This window comes from Musca domestica, unplaced genomic scaffold, assembly GCF_030504385.1.
Source record: "Musca domestica strain aabys unplaced genomic scaffold, Musca_domestica.polishedcontigs.V.1.1 66, whole genome shotgun sequence".
Classification (NCBI taxonomy): domain Eukaryota; kingdom Metazoa; phylum Arthropoda; class Insecta; order Diptera; family Muscidae; genus Musca; species Musca domestica.
This window is the reverse complement of record NW_026712376.1, coordinates 1,894,193-1,912,081: the sequence shown is the minus strand read 5'-3', so window position 1 is coordinate 1,912,081 and position 17,889 is coordinate 1,894,193. Positions and strand designations below refer to the sequence as shown.

At 35.0% G+C, this 17,889-nt stretch overlaps 1 protein-coding gene across 3 annotated transcripts in view; it reads left to right on the top strand.

Moving 5' to 3' along the window:
• Positions 1–17,889, top strand: part of LOC101897639 (dentin sialophosphoprotein) — a 64,752-nt gene that overhangs the window by 26,433 nt on the left and 20,430 nt on the right. For all 3 annotated transcript variants that reach the window (XR_009343904.1, XR_009343903.1, XM_059129727.1), the window contains exons 2-5: positions 4,576–4,805; positions 10,988–11,143; positions 12,763–12,999; positions 13,603–13,704. Coding sequence is in view for 1 of the 3 variants with exons in the window: in XM_059129727.1 (XP_058985710.1) it covers positions 4,586–4,805; positions 10,988–11,143; positions 12,763–12,999; positions 13,603–13,704 (715 nt within the window). In the remaining 2 variants the exon portion in view is untranslated. The remainder of the gene's footprint in view (positions 1–4,575; positions 4,806–10,987; positions 11,144–12,762; positions 13,000–13,602; positions 13,705–17,889) is intronic.

Here is a 17,889-nt window from a genome sequence, read left to right as displayed (position 1 = left end):
AAATCAAGTGAAAAGTAGTAAAATTTGTATACCATCCACCGTTGAAAAGTACTGCTAAAGCTATAAAATACCGAATATAAGGAGATACCGTTATATTGGGGACTATGCGAAGTCGGGGACCGCCATAGACAATTTTCGGTCATAGGCTGTAGTATCCATTACGAACTTCAAACACCAAATTTGAAACAATTCCGGTGAATAATTTCGCTAAAATCATCAAAATACCTGAATATAGGAAGTTACAGTTATAGGGAGACTATACCAAAACTTAGACCTAGGTGTAAGGATGTTTCTTATATAATGGAGACACATGCTGTTGTCAATTTACAGCATTCGGGTAAAATTGCGACTAAAACACCCAAGAAAACCTTTAATCTGTCGGTACAGTTATATGGGGCTATACCACAGGGTGAGATAAAAAAAACTGCAACAAAGTCAAACGTCATAATTTTTACATTATTTTTTAATTTTATTGACTGAAAGCAAAAAATGTCGGAAATAACATCAAATTTTAGAATAAATACTCCAGACACAATAGTCCAAAGGATTGGTATCCGGAGATTTTGGTGGTCATTGTGCGTTGGAAATGAAGCGAGGAACCTCATTTTGTAACCATTTTTGGGTGGCATGTGCTGTGTACGATGGTGCTGAGGCCTGTTGGAATGTCCAAGGTCTGCGGCCAAAATGTTTGCGTGCCCAAGGCTTTAATACACCCTCCAAAATATGTTTGCGATATTTGGTAATTATTCTGATGCCACGGTCGGAGAGCGACCATCGGCTTTTATGGCGGCCCACACAATCACCATGGCCGGCGCTTATGGTCTGGTGGCCATCGAATGTGCACATTTTCAGCTGACCTCTTTGGCAAGTAAACACGATCATTTTGTTTGTTTACAAACTGCTGGACAACGAATGTTTTCTTATCTGAGAAAACCAAATTCGGCCGTTAACCACTTTCGGCCAAGCGAAATAAATCTTTAGCTCTTTTAACTCTATTTTCTTTCTGTTGCGGTGAAAGTTCTTGCACTTTTTGGAATTTCAATGGCTTTACCCCGAGCTCATTTTTTAATATTTACCGAATTGAATATTGCGATATGTTCAGCTCATGATCCATTTTTCAGACAGTGTGACGCGGGTTTCGATCAAGTCGCTTCTTTACTTTTCGAACCATTTCTTCAGATATTGCTGTTTACTTCCAGCCACTTCATTGACGTAAGGCTACGTCATATATAGTTCATTTTCAATACCAAATGTCTTGCAGATCTAAGATACATCTGAATAAGATTTTATCAACCCACTTCATTTCGTTTGGAGTGATTTTCACAGACGGGACCACTAAAAATGGTTTAAAAAAATAAATTAAAAAAAAAAATTGTGTTATTGGTGGTGGAGAAAATAAAACGAGCCAAACTCTATTTTACGGTTTCGCCCGAGTGAAAGTGAGCAAATTTGAACTCAGTTCTTTATTGTTTTTTTTTTTTTTTTTAATATTTGCCTTACTAAGGCGAAGGTCATTTGTTGATGGATATTTAATAATTTTCTCTCGTTTTTTATTTAACTCAATACATTCCAATTGGTTGTAATGCATTTTATTTATTTTGTGAACAATACCCGATCTTTTGATATTAACGTCAACATAAACCGGTGATTGGTAATTCCCGTGGAATTTCACTTACTCCCAATTACATATATGGCCTATATACATATATATGGGTATATGTTCGATAAAAATATTATCGTCAATGTCAATATGTTGGCACTTTTTTTAGAATAAAGAAATTATGTATCAATTTCATGTATCAATAACTGAGTTTTTATTTGACATCACCTCACCTTCATATGTACATATATTCATACATATATATCTCTCTATAAATGGAATACTGAATATTGCATGGCGATATAATATACGCTTTTGTTTTCTGTTCAAAAAGCAATAATGATTGGGAAACAAGAGAAATGAACATACATACAAACAAAAAATCTTTCATTCTATGCTGTACTCTTGTTGCTTCTGTTTTTTTTACCCCTTACCATAGCATGGATGATCTATTAAGTTTCTCATTCCATTTGTAAAACCTGGAAATATACATTTTATATATTTTTGATCAGCATAAAATTCTATTTTCTCTGGAAATCACTCTAGTTTCCGAACAAAACTAGGTAGGCTAATAAAATTTTACTGAAATGTATTTTTGGTATGCTGGATTTTTGTTATTGAAAACGGGCTATAAAGGTCCACGTTTTGGTATGGGCCCCATATAACTGTATTGAGAGAGAGTTAACAATTCTTGGGTGTAACACCACATAGTGGCAAGGGCATTATGTCTTTGTGCATTACCTTTGTAACTTGGGGAAGGATGCGAGATAGACCCATAGTTACTTTTGAGGATCTTCATAAAATCACTTTCTGAGTCGATTTATGAATGTCAGCCCGTCCGTCCATGTATTCTTGTGAACAAAATGCCGGCCGCATTTGTTATTGAATTTAGATGAAATTTTGTAAACAATATTTGTTTGGCCCAAGAACAAACCCTATTGGTTTTGGTTTTTAAATCCCTCATATGAGTAATATACACTCCACAACAATGAGATTTGATACCGGACCTCAGATACAGCTCGAAAATAATTCTGTCAAATTTCATCCATCGAAGTCACAGCAATATTATTTGGATCGCAGTTGGTATGATCTACTTCACATAAATTCCCAATATATAAATACACATAGTGGTGTAGGGTATCATAAAGTCGGTCCCACCCGACTTTTGACTTTTCCTTTCTGTTTTTTGTTTTTTTGGATGGAGGGGGGATGCTTGAGGCCGTTCACTTTTTCTGCTGACCCACATATACCCTGCAGATTGCTGCAATTCTTGCCATTTTTTGCAGAACTCCTTCCTTAATTTATTGCTATAACAATATTTGTATACCGTATTTTTGCTCATAACCGCAGATTTCACTATGTACTAGTAATCAATACCAATTTGTATATGTTATGACAGTGAAGTGCGAATGATCCAGGGGTTTTTGTTTTGTTTTGACACTTGCTTAATTTGTGGTTACTGGTGAAAGTTGCACTTGAAAGTGAGCACTTGTTATAAGGAATTTAAGCCCAAAAGGGCATAAAGGAGGAGCATATAGCAAGATTGTCAGGGCTTCGCTGGCTTATCTTCATTACATGAAGCCAATTATCTCATTACTTCAGTTTGTTCCGAAATTGGTATATCTCGCAAACAGTTAGAGATGTGGAGAAAAATTAATTGGTACAAGTTAGCAAACATGGAGCACAACTTTAATTTATTAAAATCCGTTCTAGCTATTGTCAGAAATAGTATGTTAAGAAATTTTTGAAAAAAAAAAAAAAAAAAAATTTAAGGCAAAAATGAGCACAAACTAATTTGAAATTTTTAATTGTCTAAGATTTTTCCACAATTTTTTTCGAAACTAATAAACAACACAACTTTTCGAAAATTGCAACTAAATTTTTGATATTTTTCAAATATCATCCATCTCTCGGCAATCCGTTTTATTTTTGTGCTAAATTTTCTGAAAAAATGCTACAGTTGATTTTTTTTCAATAACAATTACATTATATAACCCATCATCATTCAGAACAACTTTGGAAATTAAAAAAAAAATCCGTCAAAAAAATCAATATTCAAACATAAAACTTGAAAAAAACTCCGGTGAATATTGTAACGAAAATCATCAAAATACCGAATATAGGGAGATACCGTTATATGGGGGCTATACGAAGACATGGACCTGCACATACAATTTTCTGTGTTAGACTGCAGTACCCATTAGGAACTTCAAATATGAAATTTAAAACAATTTCGGTGATATATGGTGGCTATACCTGGACCTGCATAGACAATTTCCTGTTATAGGCTGTAGTACCCGATAGGAACTCTAAATACGAAATTTGGAACAATAATGTCCCTCAAATCATCAAAATACCGAATATCGGGGGGTACCGTTGTATGGGGCTGTACGGTATCGTGGACCTGTATAAAATTCTGGGGGAAAAAGTACTTAGAAGGAACCCCTTGTGTAACATTTCTGGCAATTCCATTGAAAAGTTTGGGTACAATCATCAAAATACCGTACCTCGTAATATGGGGTCAAACGATATTGTAGACCGAGATTGCCCATCTTCGATCTTCACCCGTCTGCAGACAAAAGACTGATCTATGCAAAATTTTAGCTTCCTATCTTAATTTGTTTTGACTCTAGCGTGATTACAACAGACGGATGGTCGTCTTAGAATTTTACGCTGATCAAAAATATATATACTTTGTTAGGTCTAAAATTATTATTTCGATGAGTTATAAACGGAATGTTATATTCCATCCATACTATGTATGGTGGAGGGTATAAAAGATAGTATTTAGTTGGCGGTACAACTCTGAAAACTTTTCACATACCGAATAAAAAAAAATTATTTTATATTTTTTTACGATATCTATTTTTATCAATATTTCCTAGTACCCAAAAAAGGGAAATTCATTTTTAAACTCTTCCACAACTTCTTACAACTAACCAAATTTCCGTATATTTTCGCTTGTATCGTTGCAGAAACCTCAAAATGAAATTCGTACTTTTGCTTTGTGTACTAAGCGTATTGTTGCTGCAACAGACCTATGCCTCACCCGTTAAACTAGTCGAACGTCAAGAACGTGCCGTTGGTCGTCAACAGGCCACAAGTGGTGCTGTGGCAGCTGCTCCAGCTGTTGATGACGATGATGATGACGAGGATGACGATGATGATGACACCGATTTGGGCGATCTGATAGAGGATGATGATGGTAAATTTTATGTTAACATTTTCTTTTAAAACACACACTCACACACGTATGCAAATTCCACAAACACACACACCCACACCCACTCTCTCTCTCTAAACCTTTTGAAAATACAAAACGAAAAAAAAAAACACAACAAATTTAGGTTTCTGGTTGAAAGCAAAGATAATCATTGGCATATTTATTTTGGTTGTTATTTAAGTAGCTTTTAAATACTGTTGTTCTTCTTGTTGTTGTCTTCTATTATGTCTTGTTGTTGTTATTACTTTTTGCACATGTGTATGTACATAAATAAGTGTATTGTTTCAAAATTGTGTGAGATTAGTTTCTTCTCTTCCATTCTCTATACTACCTCCTCCACCCCTGCTGTTAGATGTGAATTGTTAATTCATTCACAAAATGTCAATGTGCGGTGTTTAGCGCTCAAAGGATAATGTCATGTATTTCATAATGCGTACAGAGGAAGTGTGTCACACACGCAAAAATGGGCCATATCAAAGAGTATGAACGTGTGATAATCTGTGAATAAAAATAGCATCATATTTCAATCATGTGTTCCCATTCTCCTTCACACATATTTAGACACAACCATGTGTATATATATATGTCGCAAGCTAAGCAAATCAAAGTCGTAGACCTTATTATAAAAATGATTTAGCAAAAAGAAATAGCTTTTTAATACTCCTTTCATTTTAAACGCTTTGTAAGGATATCTTAGGACCTGTTTCTGTATGAAGCTACGAAAGTGAGCTCGAAAGAAAACCCTTAATTCCATGAGTACTTTTTTTCAAATTAAATGAAAATTAAGAAATGTTCAAGAAATTGTTGTTTTTATTTGGAGTTGGACTTTTGATACGCCATACGAAAATAGGCCGTTATTTTTTGTACATGCCCAACAGATGATATGTGCTAATGTGTCTAGCCAACATGCAGTCTACTCATTCAATGGTATTGTAGAATGGGGGGAAGGCATTTTGGCTTCCATTTTCAAAAAAAAAAAAAAAAAAAAAATACAATAATAATTTTTGGCCAGAGATTAAGGGCAAAAGATATTTAATAATCCGTTTGTCATATCAGGGATATCCAATATTTCAACCATGGGCTTACTATTAGGACTCTCAGTAAGACCAACTGATTTCCTTCGAATTGTCAATTTTCTTTGAATTCAATCCTATGAAAATTTAAACAAACATTTTGACGTGGATGTTTCATTCAGAATCAAAGATTTTGGAGTAAACTTTAATAATTTGGCTTGCAAAGTACAGGGTGGACCAACAGTTACCAAAGGGCTATATTTCACATACATACACAAACTTTTTGTACCATCCACGCTAATATTTGATACATAAATTTTAAACCCCATATCGATTAAGCGATGTCCGTCCGTCTTTTTGTCCGCAATTTGTTCTGTGGAAATCACTCTAGCTTCTGAACGAAATGAAGTAGGTTGATAAAAATTTTACTCAGATGTGTATTAGGTCTGCAGGAATTTTGGTATTGAAAATCGGCTACATGGATCCATGTTTTCATATAGCCCCCATATAACTAAACCAACAGATTTAAACTTTTTTAGGGTGTTTCAGTCACAATTTTGACCCGAATTTGCTGTAAATTGGCAGTATGTGTTCCCATTATGTAAGAAACGTCCTTGCATAAATCTTTCAATATAGGTCTTTAACTGTATCTTCAGATATTCGATATTTTGATGATTTGTGTCACACTTTTCAACGGAACTGTTTCAAAATTGGAATTTGAAGTTCCTAATGGGTACAACATTCCATGACAGAAAATTTCTCAAGCAGGTCCATGTCTTCTTATAGCTCTCATATAACGGTACCTTCTTATATTCGTTAATTTTGACGATCCACGTCTTCGTATAGCTCTCGTATATTCGATAATTTTGACCATTTTAGCGACAATATCCACCGTAGTAGATTAAAATTTCATATTTGTAGTCCTTAATAGGTAGTATGGGCCTATAACAAAACATTGCATATGCAGGTCCACGTCTTCCTATAGCCACCATATAAAGGTACCTCCAGATATTCGGTATTTTGGTAATATCTGTCACACTTTTCAACGGAAATTTTTCAAATTTGGAATTTGAAGTTCCTTATGGGTACTATATTATTTCTCAAACAGGTATACGTCTTCGCATAGCCTACACATAACGATACCTTCAGATACTCGGCATGTTGATGATTTTAGCGACAGTATTCATTGGAATTGTTTCAAATTTCGTATTTAAAGTTCCTATTTGGTGCTGTAGTCTTCGACAGAAAATTGCCAATTCAGGTCCATGTTTTCGTATAGCCCCCCATCTAGCGGTACCTTCCCAAATGGATACTATAGTCTATGACAAAAATTTCATATTCTTACTCCTAAGATTCGGTATTTTTATGATTTTAGAAGTTTTCTTTTTCAAAATAATTGTTTTGAAAATTTGCAAATTCCTACCAAGGGAGTATTTTTATGTCTACAGCAGAGGGCTGCAACGAGTATGCAAAAATTCAAGCATACTCGGTTTCTTACATGATTTTTGTTGATGCAGTCGTATAGTTTGATCTGAATGAAATGAGCGTTTTCGCTTCTGATCGAATCGAACGCTCAGTTTGAATCACTTCACTCACAATCAAACATGAGCGTTCGAGACGGTTTGATGTGTTCAGCAACATGAGTTGATCGAACACATGAATGTAAATGAGCAATCACAACCGTGATTGTCTTCTTTGAATCGAGTTCGCTCAGCGTCATTGTTTATTCAACCATTTAATCAAGTTGGGACAGTTTATTTTGACTTTTTTAATATTTGAAATGGAAGAATATTGTGATAGTGCGACCGAAATTTTTGGAAGTAGAAACTACACAGGTGTAGGTAAACGAAAAGGTCGAAGTTTGGGAAAAATCTTGACCAATATTGTAAAATAAAACAAGTAAAAAACATTAAGTTCGGCCGGGCCAAACTTTTAATACCCTCCACCTTAGGGTAAAGGAAAAATTAGAAGAAATGTGGCAAAAACCATTAGAATGCCGAATATCGGGAGGTACCGTTATATAGGGGCTATATCGTGGACCTACACGTGCAATGTTTCGCCAAAGGGGCTAGAACCCATTATGACCTACAGATACCAATTTTCAGACAAATCCGTGAAAAAATGTGGCAAAAATCATCAAATTATCGAATATCGGGAGGTACCGTTATATTGGGGCTATACCAAAACGTGGATCTATAATTTCAATGACTCGCCACACGAACTGGGACCCATTATGATCAACAACTACCAATTTTCAGACAAATCCGTGGAAAAATGTGGTAAAAATCACCAAAATACCGAATAACTGGAGGTACCGTTATATGGGGGCTACATGAAAACGTGGACCCATACATATAATGTTACCCCACTGGAGCTAGAATCCATTACGACTTACAAAGGTCAATTTTTAGACAAATCCGTGCAAAAATGTGGCAAAAATATTCAAAATACCGAATAACGGGAGGTACCGTTATATGGGGGCTACATGAAAACGTGGACCTATACATATAATGTTACCCCACTGGAGCTAGAATCCATTACGACTTACAAAGATCAATTTTTAGACAAATCCGTGGAAAAATGTGGCAAAAATAATCAAAATACCGAATATCGGGAGGTACCGTTATATTGGGGCTATACCAAAACGTGGATCTATAATTTCAATGACTCGCCACACGAACTGGGACCCATTATGATCAACAACTACCAATTTTCAGACAAATCCGTGGAAAAATGTGGTAAAAATCACCAAAATACCGAATAACTGGAGGTACCGTTATATGGGGGCTACATGAAAACGTGGACCCATACATATAATGTTACCCCACTGGAGCTAGAATCCATTACGACTTACAAAGGTCAATTTTTAGACAAATCCGTGCAAAAATGTGGCAAAAATATTCAAAATACCGAATAACGGGAGGTACCGTTATATGGGGGCTACATGAAAACGTGGACCTATACATATAATGTTACCCCACTGGAGCTAGAATCCATTACGACTTACAAAGGTCAATTTTTAGACAAATCCGTGGAAAAATGTGGCAAAAATAATCAAAATACCGAATATCGGGAGGTACCGTTATATGGGGGCTATACCAAAACGTGGACCGATATATCCCATTTCCAATACCAACCATCCTAGGGACAATACACACACTTGTGCCAAATTTCAAAGGTCTACGTCAAATAATGTGGGCTCTATCGTGATTTCAACAGACAGACAGACGGACAGACAGACAGACAGACAGACGGACAGACAGACAGACGGACATCGCTAAATCGTCTTAGAATTTTATGCTGATTATGAATATATATACTTTATGGGGTCTACGACGAATATTTAGAGGTGTTACAAACGGAATGACAAAGTTAATATACCCTCCTACCCATGGTGGAGGGTATAATATATTTAAACATTTTTAGTTTTCTAAATACCAATGATGTGTTTCTTTATTAAAAAAATTAATTTTGTTTTTTTTTTTTTTCAAATAAGTTTCTGAAGTCTAGCATACCAAAAACCCAAATAAAATGAAAAATTGTATGCTTATTAAATATAATTTGTACCAGTTTCTTTAATGGGGACATCTTTTAGTTATGAAATCCTTAGTAAAATTACAATCATGATTTCGCTCAAATTCGAACATTTGTGTTTTAATCAAGTCAAATCACTCACTTAACTAGGATAAATAAAACCGATCAGACTCATCATAGATGATCGACCCGTTATGAACAATTCAACATAAGTTCGTAAACAAATAACTCATGTGAGCTGTTTGATTGCGATCACAAAACTTCGATCAATACATGTTTGATCACAATTTTTTCGTTTGGCTTGAGTAACTTGAATGAACATGTTGCATCTGACCGACTGATTGAGTTTGATTGTATTTCCACTGTGTGTGATCAAGCCTACTCAATCATACTCATTGCAGCCCTCTGGTCTACAGCATTCTCAATTGTAATTCCCAACATTTCAATTGTAATTCAAGGGCAATGGGAGGCTTATAAAATAAGTATCAGTACCACAGTATTGAAACTGATTTTAAACAAGTTTGATAGGCATGATTTCAATGAAATAGCAGTGAATTATATATGAGAGATATATCTAATTCTGGGCTATTTTAAGATGGCTTCATTGCGAAATGGAGAAAAAATAACGACGTAAAATTTAACGTTCATAGAACTATACACTTTACCTTTCACTAGAGTATTACAGCTTGATGTGGATTTGGAAAATCCCTATTTAAACTTGATATTGATTTTATACGATTTAGCAAGTGTTGAGTTTGTTTTAATCTTGAAAGTGATAGCTAGAGTCGTAATCTTCGATTCCATAGCTTAGAAATTCAATTTTTTTCTCCGATGTCATGTCCGTACAAGACTTATAAATTCAGACTTGATATGTCCAAATGACCAACACTAAAGGCTCTTTGGGCTATCATAATTGCAGATTAAAGGGGTAGTAGAACAAGACCCACCAAAGTTGGTACAAATTGGTTTAGATTTAAATAAAATACTTTTATTTATAATAATCACATTTAAATATAATTTTAATATGTTTCACGCAATGTGAAAAGTAGAATTGAAGCACATGACACATAACTTTTCCCTGCTTAGAAAAAAACTCGTGTAATTTATAATTCAGTGGCACACATCCGCATTTGCCACATAAAGGTCAAAATAATTGGCAAAAGGACTATAGAAACTCTCTTTAATGGCTAGAAGCGTTAAATTCTTTACATATTACTTTTTTCTAATGTGCTATTTGTGGTTTTCTATTGGCCATGTAGTGGGTATTGCCACATTTTAATTCACTTTGATTCTTGTAGATCTTTCGTTTGCTCTGAATAATTTATTTTGTTTTCATTTCAATGCTAGCCTGTCCACTCTCCGTCTATCTCCATTTCACGCACTTTCTCTCTCTCTCTCTCTCTCTCGCCCCCTACTCAAAACACATGCTCTATGTAATTTCTCTACGTTACTTGGCTGGTGGAAGTAAGTTGTTGTAATTTGGTTTGCTCCTATTACTGACAGTTTGTGCCCTTGTTATGTGTGACACGTATCATTATGACGTTCTTTTTTGTCTTCTTTTCATGTTGTTCTGTGTACATGCATGAATAACAGTTCTCTTTATTTCGGGGTTTTCAGACGACGAAGATGATGACGATGAAGAAGATGACGACGAGGAGGAGGATGATACACCTCAAGGTCAAGCTGCACCTGCCGCCTCATCCGATGATGACGACGAGGAGGATGATGATGACGATGACTATTTGGATCGTTTGTTCGATGACATTTTGGGAGGTAAGTACAGTACAAAAGGTTAATAATAGCATAAATATAGAGTAATGCCCGAAAAAAAGGTTCAATCAATAAGTGGGTTACTGTGTATCAATATTTCACATGGTGAATCGAAATTCAAAATAAGCTATAGAATAGTGACAACCTAGTGAGGGGAGGACAATTTTATTCTGTGAAATATTTGAATAATCTGCAATATGGGTAGTACGTAGAAAAATAGCAGCTATAAATTATTCATAGATATGTTTTATACCATTGAAAAATTAAACCTGTAAAGAAAGCTCAAAAGTCGGTTGGGGCCCTATACCACAATTCGTATACTATTCGAACTATATTCCAAATACCTAACCTATCACATAATTGGTTTATTTAAAATTCTTCCAGAACTGTATTGAAATTAAAGATTTTTTGAACCCGGATTTAAAAAAAAAATCCCCCAAAAGTCAAAAAAGCCTGACACTATAAGCTTTCCAAAATGCTGCAATATGTGTTATTATCTTCATTGGATCAAGAGATATGGGTCTTTGAACCCGTAGCCGATCATGTTCAGTACATTCTATTCAGTTTTTCTAAATTGTATGCTGTTTTGGGTAGCCGCAACTGCAACAAAGTCAAACGTCATAATTTTTACATTTTTTTTTTTTTTTTTAATTTTATTGAACTAAAGCAAAATATGTCGGAAAGAGCATCAAATTTTAGAATTAGTTTAGATTTGTTCGAATTGGCACACTTTTGGCACGAATTAAGGTCTTCAAACGGCCAATGAAAACGTCACACCCTGCCCGAATGTTGCTCCGCGGTATTTTGACCCATTCGTGGCGAAGCGCTTGCTTGCAGTGATCGACACTTTGGTATTTTTTAGTGCCAACCTTGCTTTCCAAAATACTCCAGACACAATAATCCAACGGATTGGTATCCGGAGATTTTGGAGGCCATCGTGCGCTGGAAATGAAGCGAGGAACCTCATTTGGTTACCATTGATTGGTGGCGCGTGCTAAGTGCGATGGTGCTGAGTCCTGTGCTGAGGCTTTAATACACCCTCCAGAATATTTTAGCGATAATATTCGTTATGTATTCTGATGCCACGGTCGATTAATACGAGCGGAGAGCGACCATCGGCTGTTATAACGGCCCACACCTTCACCATGGCCGGAGCTTGAGACGTGGTGGCCAACCGAAGGTGCACATTTTCAAGGTCCTGCAAATCTTAAACAAAATTGCTGAATATTCTCGAAGGTCGTTCTGGAGAATGATTTTCACTGGGCTTTTTCGACATAAAATGAGGGATGAAGAATAAAATGTAAGAGCTAGGAGGGCTTTTTTGATCTAAACTATTTAGAAATTGATATTGAGACCCTTGAAATATGGATGATGTTTTGAAGACTAATTTTGTCAAACTTAACTTTATCATCTGCACACTATATTAATATGAAGCATTTGTGGAAAGTAAAACAAAGCAAAAACAAATTTTCGGAATAAAGAACAGAAACTACAATATTTTTTAATAAACAACAGAGAAAATATCTGCATAACAATTTATCTATCAAACATGAATTTTCCAACATTTTCCTTAGCTTTATTAACATAAATATACGTTTTCTATTAATTGTTGTAATTTCCAGACGACGAAGAAGAAGATGATGACGACGATGAAGATACTGCCTCAAGTGTACAAAATACCATTGCTGCCCAACCTGCTGCACCCATTGAAGATTTAGCTCCCGCCGCCGCTTCCTCAGCCAACACCGGCATCTCCGATGGTGTTGATTTGCCCGTCGAAAGTGGTAACGCAGCCGATACATTGAGCGAGGGAAATGCCGCTGATATTGCTCCTGCCAGCAGCAGTAACCAGAACGAAGGTGAACAAGATGTTTTTTATGATGAAAATTCTAACATTATTGTAGATAGTATTAGTAGTAGTGGTATTAGCAGTAGCAGTAGTAGTAGTAGTGGTAGTAATAGCGGTAGTGTAATTGGTAATGTCAACGGTGCTAGTGGCAGCGACATTGATGTCAATATCATTGCCGGCGGCAGCAGCATTAATGACAACAGCGGTAGTCAAGTTGATAGTCTCACTAGCTCAGAACAGATTCATCTAAACACAAAACAACAAATCCAACAAGTACAACAACAGCTCATAACAAACAGCCCATTTGACACTCTGAAAAACACACCACCAACAACAACAGCAACAAACTCCATTCAGAAACCATCAAGTAGTACCACTAATACCAAATTAAATAATTTAAAGAATAACAATAACAAGAATCACATCGCTTCTGATCCAAGTTCCAATCTGACACCGGCCGAGGCAGTGGTGGTCAGCAATAAGACCCCCACGGCCAATGTAAATGGCAAACCAGTGAAGGAGGCGAACAACGATCAGGATGCCGATGATGATGATGAAGAAGATGATGATGATGATGAAGATGAACTTGATGATGGAGTCGATGAAATTACAGGTGCCCTAACCGGTGATGATGATGAAGCTGATGACGAGGATGAGGATGATGATGACGACGATATTATTGGCGATGATGTGATCGAGGCCCGTCGTGAAGCACGTGAGTCCCAAACAACAACAGCTAAGAAACATACCACCAGCAAAAAATCAACAAGTGCTTTGAAGAGTAAAAAATCATTGAAAGCTTAAAACGAGACGATAAAGGCTATCTAATGGTTTTCCATTGCTAATTAATTACTTCTCGCCCCCACATCCAAAAAAAAAAAAAAAAAAAAAAAACAAAAACAAAAAACAATAAAAAGGCCAATCCATAAATGACACAAACGACCTCAATTAAGGACAATTCTGAACGATCTATAAGCCTCTAAGCATTTATGTGTTTTTTCTTTAAGATTTTGTGTGTGTATGTGTGTATTTGTGTTTGTGCTAATCTTAAACATTTCCACCATCTAACATTGTCATTTGTCATTATTGCGAATGTGTGTTAGTTTCTCGCTCGCCATGGCAATGTTGTTGTGAGACTGTGTGAGCTGTCTATCTGCCAGACAGATGACCAGAAAGCAGAATAGAAGGAATAGTTTTGACTTCATAAACAGCTTTTCTTTCAAGTTTACTAGTCTGCTTATCATCATCTGTGTAGTTGTTGGGTCAACGTTCTTGTGCCAGCTTGGTTGTTTTATCTTTTAAATGAACAGTTTTTACGTTTTCCGCCCTGTGAAATGCAAGTGAAAAAGGAAAGGAAGGAATCGCTGAAAATATATTTCTTTTCAAGTCTTCCTTGCTGGCAACCAACAACAACAACAACATGTCTTTTCTTTCACAGGCACACATATGTACATACATCCTTGGCCCACTTACAGTTAGGTTAATTCCGCACTTCACACCAAAATCTTTGAAAAAAAAAATAATTCAAACGAATTTGCACAAAACATGAAAAATTATAGTATAAATTTCCACCATTTTCGCACCATTTTGTTTTTTTACTTTGAAAAGCACAACTTGTTGAAAACAAAAAAAAAAAAAAAAACAAAAATACACCTGTCATGCAATTTCGTTTCATAATACATCTTCATATTCATATCAGAAGAACGGATGAAAAAAAACATAAATGTATTTCTATTATCAAAATCTATACAAAATGAAAACGGCTAAGAACATTAAATATCCCTAATTTTTTCTTAAGGATATTCAGTGTTAGTTAGTTATTATTTCAAATGTAACGCAACGTAGCCTGTAGTAACGTAACGTAATGTAAACCTAATTGTAGCGTAGAAACATCACAACTTTCTTAACAGCGCACATTACCTATCCATGTTTTCCTTCTTTCTCTAGTGTTTAGTTAAATGTAATTTTAAATTATTTATTTATTTATTTTGATTTGTAATGTAATTTATTTATTTATTTATTTATTTATTGATCACAATTACACCACAAAAATCTAAAACACTAAACTGTCTTTTCTTTCTTTCACTCTGTCTTTCCGCCTTTACTGTGGCAACATTTTCCTCTATTCTATCTTTCCATAAACCGAGAATTGAAATACATTATTAAGAGAATCATGAAATCATTTAATAATGTATTTAATTCTAACTTTAAGCCGGTCCAAAAATATTCCAACGCTTGAAAAATACTATTTAGCAGCTAACGCCTTTCATTCAAAATTAAAAAATTAAAATTTGTCGCCTTTAGGAAAAAATATTAAAAGTCGTAAAAAACAAAAAAAAAATAAAAATAAAATAAAATAAAAAAAAATTGAGAATCTGTATGCCTCCCCATGTCTCTCACGGTAATATATTTGACAAAATCAGATCATATTAAAGATTTCCAAATAAATAGCAAAAAATGGATTCTTAAGTGGTCTTAAAAATTTAAAGTAGATGCACAAGCCAAAAAGAAAAATGCAAATAATTGAACTATTCAAAAGTTTACTCAAATGTTTATACCCTCCACAAAAACATAGTATGGAGTGTATATTAGGTTCGACATTCCGTTTGTAACTCAGCGAAATATTAATTTTAGACCTAACAATGAATAAATATTCTTGATCAGCGTAAAATGCTAAGATGATTCAGCCCTGTCCGCCCGTCTGTTGTAATCACGTTAGAGTCAAAACGAATTAAAATAGAAAGCTAAAATTTTGCACCGATCTGTCTTTTGTCTGCAGGCAGGTCAAGTTCGAAGCTATGTCGGTCCCCCCGATTTTCGGTATATTCATGATTTTAGGCACATTTTTAACTGGAATTGTCTCAAAATCCACACCAGAAGCTCATTCTGAGTACTTTACCTCCTGGAAGAGAATTATCAAAATAGGTCCACGATGTCGTACATCCCTCATATAACAGTACCTCCCTATATTCGGTATTTTGATGATTTTAGCCACATTTTCTGTCCGTCCGTCCGTCTGTTATAATCATGCAAGAGTCAAAACTATTTAAGATAGGAAGCCAAAATTTGGCACCGATCTGTCTTTTGTTTGCAGGCATGTCAAGTCCGAAGATGGGCTATATCTGTCTCCCCGATATTCGGTATTTTCTTGATTTTAGCCAGATTTTTCATTGGAATTGTCTCAAAATCCACATCAGGAGCTCCTTCTGTGTATCTTACCTCCTGGAAGAGATTTGTCAATATAGGTCCCGATATTCTGTATTTTGATGATTCTAGCCAACATTTTTCAGTGGAATTGTCAGAAAATCCATACAAAGAGTTCCTTCTTAGTATTTTACCCCCTATAAGAGAATTGTCTATATATGTCCACGATACCGAATATCGCATTTAAAGTTTGAAGTACGTAAAGAGTATTACAACCTATGTCGGAAAATTTTCTATGCAGGTTCACGTCTTCGCATAGCCCACATATGACGGTATTTCCTCTATTCGGTATTTTGATGATATTAGCGATCTTATTTAACGGAATTGTTTCAAATTTTTAATTTGAAGTTCGGAACTGTACTACAGCCTTTGACAAAAAAATTACTTATGCAGGTTGACTTCTTAGTATAACCCTAATATAACGGTTTTTATTTAGCGGATTTTTTTTTTAAATTCTTCAACATCCTTCGAAAAGGTGGAGGGTATTAAAAGTTCGGCCCGGCCGAACTTTGCTGTTTTTTTACTTGTTTTATATCGGCTGAAAAATAAAAATTAGCTGATCAAACTGTAATATTTTTGCTAGTTTCTATGATATTTCTCCCAAAGAGGTGAGTGTGATTCTCAATCACTTTTGAAAGCTCGACAAATATAGAAGCTTAAAAGGCCAAGTGACCATTCCCTTCGCATGAAATCGTGGTATTGATAAGGATCAGCAAATATTGCAAAGTTGTCTCAGTTTCCTTTTAAATAACAACGCTCTCTGTTATAGAGAGTATTATGAAGCTAAGTTGGGGAATACTCTTGAATACTCATCATCTCAAAAATCCAAAAAAAAAAAATAAATAAATAAAAGTTCATCTTTTTTGGACTCATAGATAGATTTTTTAAAAAGGAGGCGAGCTATACTCAAGGCAATATATTGAAAAAAAAATTTATACTGTGGCAACTTCTAATTGACCGGAATATGCAAAATTTTGTCTCTTAACTACACATATACCACAAAACATTTAAACAAATTACACATTTCCCTTTCACAAAGACAAAACACAAGACACCAAAAAAAAAAAAAAACTTTAAAATATTAATTCACAATTTTTCAATATTTATTTGAAATTCTTTAAATTTGTTTTTTTTTTTCTTATGTAAAACTTCCTCACAAACGAAATTGTGTTTTATGTTAGACAACAAAACTAAACAGAGAAAACAAACATTTGAAAATTAAAGGAAAATAATTTGAAAATTTAAACATGTGTTTTATTTTAACATCATTAATTGGTTTACCACTAACATGGCTTAATATCTTTGTGAAAAGAGGAATCAAAGGCGTAACTTGGCCATTAGATACAACCTAACACCTAGCCGCCTTATTACGACAGCAAAAAAAAAAAAAAAAAAACACAAAAGTTCAAATCAGCAAAATTGGCTCAGAGGCATTTTTCAAGCGTTTGTTTGTTTCCCAAACAATATAAAAATAACGTTTTTCCACTTTCTTTTCTATAACTGGCATTTCGAACCAAAGAAAAAATATCAACAACAACAACACATAAAATATTCTCCCACACACATCCTTCTCCGTTAATCCTTGTTGGTTTTTTTGCTTTGTGTTCCGTCAAACACCTAAATCCTGTTAACCGTTTATCACCTACAGTGATGCCATTTGAAATGGCTTTGCTGTTGCCTTTTCTAATCACCTGCT